The following is a 7672-nucleotide window of genomic DNA, read 5'->3' on the forward strand; positions in this document are numbered from 1 at the left end:
CACATCACACATGTACTGTACATCTAATCAAATGTAACAACAAAGATTAAATAATTTTGCAGTTGATTCTAGCATCCATGATGCGCGTATGTCCGTTGTAATGTAACCCGTATTAAAAGGCGTGGGTAGCGCAGTATTTCTTTGTGCTGCACGTCAATTGGCACTTGTCCGACGTGCTGCTTTACTTGCTGAATCCACCTTAAATTTCAACGTCGTCAAGGATAATTTGTATAACGGAAGGAAATTTTGTTTAAGTCCAATATTTATAACTTACAAGTTACGGCGCATTATCATTAGTACTTACCTCAGTACCTCTATGTCTTTGGCCTTTGGAAGTAACGGGATCCGTTAGGCGTGTGCCTTACGTGCTGTTTTCAATTGCACCATGAGTGGACGCTGCGTTTACTGATCCGATTATTGAAAATGTTATTCGCTTACAGAGGTGCAGTACAATTCTACAAGTATCATGTATCTCAAGAAACTGAAGCCATTTGGGCCACACGTAGTACAATACACATGCTAAAGTTTAAAATTTAATTAAAGCTGGTTCTGAATATAATTATAACACTACTCTTACTCGGTGGTGGATCGAAAAATGTAATCAACGGAATACAAATTTGTTCATTATTTTTCCTTACTGTAGCCGGAAAAGCCAAAGTATTTCTGCGGCTTTTGCCTCTTGACACATACATATTATATAGATATTACTTGCTGTATTTTAGAACGAAAAATTTGCTACGTAAATGATAATTTTACAACAGCATTACGATAGATAGTTATCTCGAGAAGACAAGAACAAACACAGCAGACCATGTGAAGTGCACAAAAAGGTGCTACTATAATTAGTAAAGACGTTCGTCTACTGATGATTGTATGTGTCCCGAAAACTGTACTACACCAACATGCTCGGTAACAGTTGCCTGCTCGCAACATTTGGAGAAAACTTCACGTCACAATTGCAGAGCAGTTTATATCAAAACCCGAGAGGCTGCCACCTTACCTTACCATATAAATTTTGTGGACCGACCATATGTCCAGCCAAGGCTGGCGAGTTACCATTGGCTGGACATGGAATTTGAGAAAATGCACAATCAAAGAAATGCCGCCAAATTTATTACTTAATTATGAAATGTACATCTGAAATCTTTTTGATTTACCGAAGAAACATTTATAGAATTTTTCAAATCCCTTAAATTACGAGACATACATGTCAAAATTCTTCGTACCTGTTTGTTCATCGTCTAGCGTTTGATACATTGTTAATTGAAACTATTTGAAAAGATATGTGATATAGGACCGGATGCCAAAAATACATATAAATATAAGACCTTTTATGTGGACTCAGTCACGCGCAGTGATGTAAAAGTTACAAAAGAGAGTTCTATAAAAAACAAACAATCAAACGCTATTCATGAAGATTCTTGTCTAACAGTAGAAGCCAGTTGTTTTAAACATTTCTCTAAACGATGCAGCACTAAATCAATTTCTTCTTTTCGCAATCCAATTGCTGCAGCCAAGGTTAAATAAGGGGCGGGATAATTCTGGTAGTGGGCTCCGAATCCAACAAATTCATAGCCTTCAATTTTTTGGACAGAATCAGGGACCAACACCCTGTACAGTTAAAATTCCTAATCACATCTTCTGGACAGAAATGGTATTAAGAGCCAGGTAATTACCGAGCTCCAGAAACATTTCTTGTAAACAGCATTGCACCCAGAAGCGTGCATTTTTTGGTTTCCAACGTAGACAAAGTCATTCCTGCAAGAAAAACAACATTGTGCTTAAATTTAGTTTCGAACAATTTTGCCAGCTGTTCGCCACACACTGTACTTATGTAAAGAAGAGGAGAAACGCGCTCTTGCGAAGAATAATTACGCTTACCCAAAGAAATTTGATTATTAGGCGTATGCAAGAGTCGTTCGCCGAAATTTTCCGCAAACGTTTTTAAACGTTCCTTTAGGTATGAAAACATTTCCTTCCGCTCAGCAAGCAGCTTTTTATAGCCAGAAATTCCCATGGAACTCAGGGTCATGAACAGATCCATTGACGGAGACATTGATGCGCGGCCTAAAAATGGTCCCGTACATCGCGTTTCTTCCAGCGTGTAAGAAATACAAAAATCTCTCGCGCTATGCAAGCTTACCCGGATAAAGTCGGCTAACGTTTTGCGAAAATGTTCGATCATATGAAGCAAAAACAGATCCCCCGACCGGCAGCATATAATTTTTGTCCAGACTTTGCACAAATGCATCCAGCCGCCCCACACGAGCAGCCTCTTTAATTAAATGCATGCATTTGGACGACTGCGTTCCGTATGCATTGTTCACAATCAGTGGTATACCATGCTCCTTACAAATCCTGGAGACTGCTGGCAAACTGCAGGAAGAATGGGATAAATGTTTAATATCGTGCCGGTAAAAAACTAAAAAATACTCAAATTTCGTGCAGCAAAAGTTTTGCTGCACGACACGATAAACTGTATCGTGTGTGTTCTGCTGCAAAACACACACCAAGTAGATACAGTTCATATTAGAAAATTAGTTCATATTTAGTTCATATTAGAAAATTCCACCAAAATTAGCAACTGAAAACAGTACAAATTCTTACTGCATCATACAGGTTTCAAAAAAAAGGAACTGCTTGAACTACTTTTCAAGAATAAATAAAAATTTCGTGTAAGTTACGAGGGTAATTACCATAAGAACAACTGGCGAACCGCTTACTCATCAGGCGCCCGGGGAGCGAAACAACTTGTCGTACAGTGCACACAGAGAATATTCTCCGCTCCAAGCTCCTCGATTTTCTCCTGAATACTGCTCACATCAGTCTGCAGCTCATCTCCACGCAAAACATTTTCCACAACGACAACGTCAAATCCCGCGGTCAGCATACTTTTAAAACAAGACTTCTGATCCACTCGCGGCCAGATTATGTACTTCGCGCGCGGACGCTGCTTACGTAATTCTAGGAAAGTCAAACAGAGAGTCATTCCCGTCGCCATCGGTACAACGAAGCAGTCCTGGACGTGCAGCGCTCCCGCAATTCGCAGAGCGTGCAGAGCCAACTCGTTGGTCAACACGGCCAGAACGGAGGAGCCGGCCGCTTTGGGCTGTACGGCGGTCAGCTCTCCCGATCGACCGATGCCATGGATAAAACGGTAGTGACGCTTGCGCACCAGACTGCTGAATACGCGGCCTTCGCGCTCTCCGGCTCCAGCGTTGGTGGGGAAATTGTTCGAGTCCATCTCGGATAAATCGTGCAAAATACGCTCAATCAAATAATCATCCAGACCCTCCTCTGGTATTCTTCTCTGCTCAGACACACAAATCGTGCTTTTGAATCAATGAACTTACGCGAAAAAGTTACTTACTTTTTCAAGCAATTGGTTGGTAGCATTTTCTGCGGCCGAGCGGCTGTTCCGACCTTGGTTAACGTAATTTTCCGGAATCAAATGTGCACAAAATTTATACGATTCTGAATTCATTTTAGTTGTTGTATAAGAACTCACTTGTGCAATTACAGAATTCGACAATAATTCAAGCTGTAAACACTATGTAGAAGGAAAGGCCCGAAGTCCCAAACGTTTTGACGAAAACGTGTTAGTATTCGTTAGAAACTGGAATTAAGATAATTCCATGAGCTTCGATCCCTACCATTACCAATAAAAAGCACACAAAAAATAGCCAAATTATTTGGTAAAAGCGCTTAACAATACAGCAAAATTGTCGCAGTAAAATAAAAAAGGAATTTACTTAAACTACATATTCAAACCCATTAATTTGGCATTAAACTCATTAAAGTTATCAGACTTCGACAGATGGCATCTCTTCGACAAATGAACCAAACACACGGTTGCACACCGTTTGTTTACGTTTTTCACTTTTTCTAATCGTAAATTTCAATAAGTACCGTTTAACTTCGTTTTGCTGGCGTACCACATGATTTGTATTCTATAATGTGGTCAGAGAAAAGTCACATGGGTTTTCTTAAAAATTAATATGCTTTTGTAATAAGTCTGCAACATTTCCCACGTGACTGCAAGTTCACGAAGCCATGCGGTACTCGTACCGTCGTACGTACTCGTATGATCAGTATGATGATTGTTATCCTTGCATCCCTGCATTACGAAACACTGGTGAGTGGTGACTGAAGCTTTGAATTGACATTTTATTTCACGCAGCCCTTATGTTGCTGTTATTGGCAGAACAAGCTAGCAAGTAGCAACCATGAGTTTATTTGAAGACTAAAAACATTATTATCAGAATATTAGTCATTAGATGAACACTGTTTTCTGAATTTTATTATCCACGTGAATTTCACGATCCTACCATGTGAGTTTTTTCTTCAGCTCTGTATTCGAGACTTCAAAACGTTGGATCCATACAGAGACACACGACCGCCACGATGACTATTCTTCCAAAGAAAAAGATCCCGAAAGAGAGAAACGAGGATCGCGCCAGCACATCCCGGGGTCATCATGCGTCCGCGGGTAATTTGAATCAACAGACCATTCAAGGATCTCTTCCCTATAGTCTCCTTCAAGACGCCGTTACAAGTGCCCAGAATCCTGGAACACTGAATACCGTGCTAAACTCTTTCTCTTCGTCACCCCTTCCAGGTCCGTCGCGCTCATCCAGCATTCACAGGTAATTCCTATTTTCGGTTTAATTTCCTTCGTTCATTGGCAATAATTTATTTCAAATAAACACGCACAACGTGGGTAATCCTAGACTGGGAGATCAAGTTCCGATTTCCACAGCGCCTCCCGCGCACTACATTAGCAAAGCGAACCGCAATAAGAAGCAGAAAGTTTATTCGGACGACGAGGAGAACGACACAGAAAGTGATGGTAGTCAAGGAAATATACAGCATTGTTCGTCCTCGCTTCTCTCCATTTCTCCCGATAAACTGCCGGACAATGATGGCCACAACAGCGATGATGAGCGCTGCGGTTATGAGGGTTTAAGTGCGGAAGAATGGGCACAGGTATGGTAGTCCCAAGTTTAGGGAGTGTGGCTCCCTTCTTCCGCCAGTCGATTTGCGCAGTAACGACACTGATGTATAAATCATTTTGCAAACTCCCGTTATACTCTACACTTGTCGGATCTCAAGATTAGCAGTCGTCAGCTTGCAGATTGCTGTAGATTTCTCTTTAAATGAGCTTTTGTTGAGTGCGACTGCCAACTTCTCTTGTTTTATGGCTTAGAAAGAGGCTGCCTTTGCGAGATTGTTAAAAGAAAAACGAGGGTTCGTTATCAAACTCATGAAAGAGGATGGCGCGTGCTTATTTCGAGCCGTCGGTAAGGGATGAATCATGAAAGGTACTTGTTCTTTTTTCTGGGGTTTAAAAAATGGATTTGTTTTCGCAGCTGACCAGGTGTATGGAGATCAGGAGATGCACGATATGGTACGGCGGCAGTGCATGGATTACATGGTAAGGGTTGACACAAGGCTTCGTACCGCGTTAGGTTTTTTTTAAATTCCAGTACCGTGGATGTGTCTCTACTTGCGTGTTCTAGGAACGAAACGAGGATTATTTCTCGCAGTATATTACGGAAGATTTCCAACAGTATGTTGAAAGGAAGCGAAACTTAAGTGCCCATGGAAATCACGTGGAGATACAGGCTATGTCCGAAGTGTATAATCGAAGAATTGAAGTGTATCAGTATGATATCGGTAAGGATTTGTCGTTTTCTTGATTTAGATTTTTAGATGCTGAAATAATTTGAGTTCGTAATACTGTGTAGTGCGTAGTGGTATGCTTACAATTGGCATTCCGCTATCGTAATCACTAACAGACCTATTTTTTGACAATTAGATCCTATAAACGTTTTCCAAGGGACTCATCCGCAGGAAAACGCTCCGATTCGCGTCAGTTATCATATGAAGAGTCACTACAATAGTGTGATTGATCCTTTCGCCGCCACCGTCGGCGTTGGACTGGGGCTTCCTAATTTGCAGCCGGGGGTGGGTTGTTTTATGGAATGTGTGTTGAGTTTACAAGTTCGTAACAGTGGAATGCAAAAGAGTTGTATTTTCTATTCAGTTGGCTGAGCAAGGACTGGTGGCGCAAGCTGTCGGTCAATCTGAACAGGATGTCATCGAAAAGCAAATGCTTCAAGATAAACTCCTTGCTTCCGACTGGGAAGCAACTGACGAAGCCATTGAGCAGCAAATCGCTCAAGAATCCTACCTGGACTGGCTAAAACATCACGAAAAAAAGAGTTGTGATGTTAGTGCCCATGTTTGTGCCATTTGTTGGTTGCATCGATAGACTAATTTACCTTCGTTGAATCCCGTAGAATGGAAGTGATACCAGTGGTCCAAGTACGTCTTCCTTATCGGAAAGTGATTCTAGTCGTGGGGAAAGTACGAAGATTGGTGTCGTGCGTCTCTTATTGGAGATTGGAAAGTTAATGTACTGCACATAAACTAATTTGGTGTTTTGGATTTAGAATCAATTCCGAATCGAGAAGGATCTCCAAAACTAATTGACTCGCCTAGCAAAACTCACATCTTGGATCGACTGAACGATCTTCCTCCATCTTTATTTGGTAAAAGAAGAAAAACGACCTCACATTACTGCTTACTCTTACAGTAAATTTTACTTATGAGTACAGTACTCGTATTGGTTTTTCGGTGATTCTTGTGTATACAGTATATCGATGATCGTTATTCCACGTTTTCTACATGCTTTTTGGCTGCGCAGAGTAATGTGTCACGTGTTATAAGCATAAAGGTTTAGCGTCTCAGTGATTCCTTTGGTGTCTGTTAGTATTTTGTTCTTTGCAGGTTTGAATGACTGGGACGAAGAGGATGGTGATATGCTTGCGCAGGTTTTGGCAGCGTCGCAGGCTGAGTATCTGGAATCGCTAAAGCATCGCGATGGGAATTGCAAGAATCCGTAAGCACTGCAGTGTCGACCATCCGAAAGCGGCATTTTCCGTCGATTGGACAAGTTGCTAGCGCAAGTGAACCAAGTTTTAAGGAAATTTTGCCAAAGAACACTACTAAAGCGGAGCAGTAAACGCAGATCTTTTCGCTGTTTCTTATTACGGCTATGGAAAAGTTGGAAATTAGTGAAAGACGTGTATAATGGGTTTTGGGCTGTGGGGGATTTTTGTTTTGTATAATACTATAACAGCGCATTTGATGTGCAGAGATTGTAGTGTTTTAATGTGGCACGGTGCTCATTTCATCCTTTTCGGTGAATTTATGAAGTTATTAGACGTGTTAGAACTTAAGAATTATTCTGGATTTCCTTTCGCAAGGAAGTTTTAATCGTCAAATGTTTATGTTTTGTTTAATAACAGAAACCTTTCTTGTGATTAAAACGTGCAATTAACTTTCTTTTTGTGCTTACTCATTCTAAAGTGTTTTGTAAAATGTTATTACGCGTTCATAATTAGTAAATACATTATAATGTAAATAAATGAATGGTCAGTTGGCATCTCTTCGACACAATTGATACCAAACACATGGACTGCACAAAACTAGAAGACCTTGAACCCTGTTGCAAAGCCGAGGACAAGTTGAGAAATGAGCAACCCAAACATTAGGCAAATCATTGACCACGGTTGCACGCGTACGCATACGTAAGCCAGTCGGATCGGGCAGCAGACCGGCATTGCTTTGTATAGAAGCCCTACCTGTAAGAGTGTAAATACTAAGT

At 41.0% G+C, this 7672-nt stretch overlaps 2 protein-coding genes across 3 annotated transcripts; one reads left to right on the top strand and one right to left on the bottom strand.

Moving 5' to 3' along the window:
• Nucleotides 1–1323: 1323 nt before the first annotated feature.
• Nucleotides 1324–3901, bottom strand: LOC129588240 (O-phosphoseryl-tRNA(Sec) selenium transferase-like). 2 transcript variants are annotated; one of them, XM_055482405.1, is made up of 7 exons: nucleotides 3509–3901; nucleotides 3371–3423; nucleotides 2724–3310; nucleotides 2144–2376; nucleotides 1882–2067; nucleotides 1677–1758; nucleotides 1324–1611 (listed from the first exon to the last, which is right to left on the bottom strand). In XM_055482405.1, the coding sequence occupies exons 3-7, from the start codon at nucleotides 3242–3244 to the stop codon at nucleotides 1410–1412; spliced, it is 1224 nt and encodes a 407-aa protein (XP_055338380.1). In that variant the 5' UTR covers nucleotides 3245–3310; nucleotides 3371–3423; nucleotides 3509–3901; the 3' UTR covers nucleotides 1324–1409. The 2 variants fall into 2 exon arrangements, with proteins under 2 accessions (XP_055338380.1, XP_055338379.1); XM_055482404.1 differs by having other exon boundaries at nucleotides 3371–3901.
• On the top strand, nucleotides 3811–7387 carry LOC129588239 (OTU domain-containing protein 5-B-like). Its single transcript, XM_055482403.1, has 11 exons — nucleotides 3811–4135; nucleotides 4349–4646; nucleotides 4731–4986; nucleotides 5207–5300; nucleotides 5370–5434; nucleotides 5520–5676; nucleotides 5819–5967; nucleotides 6047–6232; nucleotides 6303–6369; nucleotides 6456–6554; nucleotides 6793–7387. The coding sequence occupies exons 1-11, from the start codon at nucleotides 4054–4056 to the stop codon at nucleotides 6906–6908; spliced, it is 1569 nt and encodes a 522-aa protein (XP_055338378.1). The 5' UTR covers nucleotides 3811–4053; the 3' UTR covers nucleotides 6909–7387.
• Nucleotides 7388–7672: the final 285 nt, after the last annotated feature.

This window comes from Paramacrobiotus metropolitanus, unplaced genomic scaffold, assembly GCF_019649055.1.
Source record: "Paramacrobiotus metropolitanus isolate TYO unplaced genomic scaffold, Prichtersi_v1.0 Parri_scaffold0000028, whole genome shotgun sequence".
In the NCBI taxonomy this organism is placed as follows: domain Eukaryota; kingdom Metazoa; phylum Tardigrada; class Eutardigrada; order Parachela; family Macrobiotidae; genus Paramacrobiotus; species Paramacrobiotus metropolitanus.

What these genes read in the sequence shown, in the direction of transcription:
- LOC129588240 (XM_055482404.1), bottom strand. Translation starts at nt 3,484, where the DNA reads ATGAATTCAGAATCGTATAAATTTTGTGCACATTTGATTCCGGAAAAT. An exon ending in GCTCCCCGGGCGCCTGATGA is followed by an intron (nt 2,377 to 2,723) that starts GTAAGCGGTTCG and finishes TTCTTCCTGCAG; the next exon opens with TTTGCCAGCAGTCTCCAGGA. An exon ending in CGTTAGCCGACTTTATCCGG is followed by an intron (nt 2,068 to 2,143) that starts GTAAGCTTGCAT and finishes GACCATTTTTAG; the next exon opens with GCCGCGCATCAATGTCTCCG.
- LOC129588239 (XM_055482403.1), top strand. Translation starts at nt 4,054, where the DNA reads ATGCGGTACTCGTACCGTCGTACGTACTCGTATGATCAGTATGATGAT. An exon ending in GTGCGGAAGAATGGGCACAG is followed by an intron (nt 4,987 to 5,206) that starts GTATGGTAGTCC and finishes TTTATGGCTTAG; the next exon opens with AAAGAGGCTGCCTTTGCGAG. An exon ending in GTGCTTATTTCGAGCCGTCG is followed by an intron (nt 5,301 to 5,369) that starts GTAAGGGATGAA and finishes TTGTTTTCGCAG; the next exon opens with CTGACCAGGTGTATGGAGAT.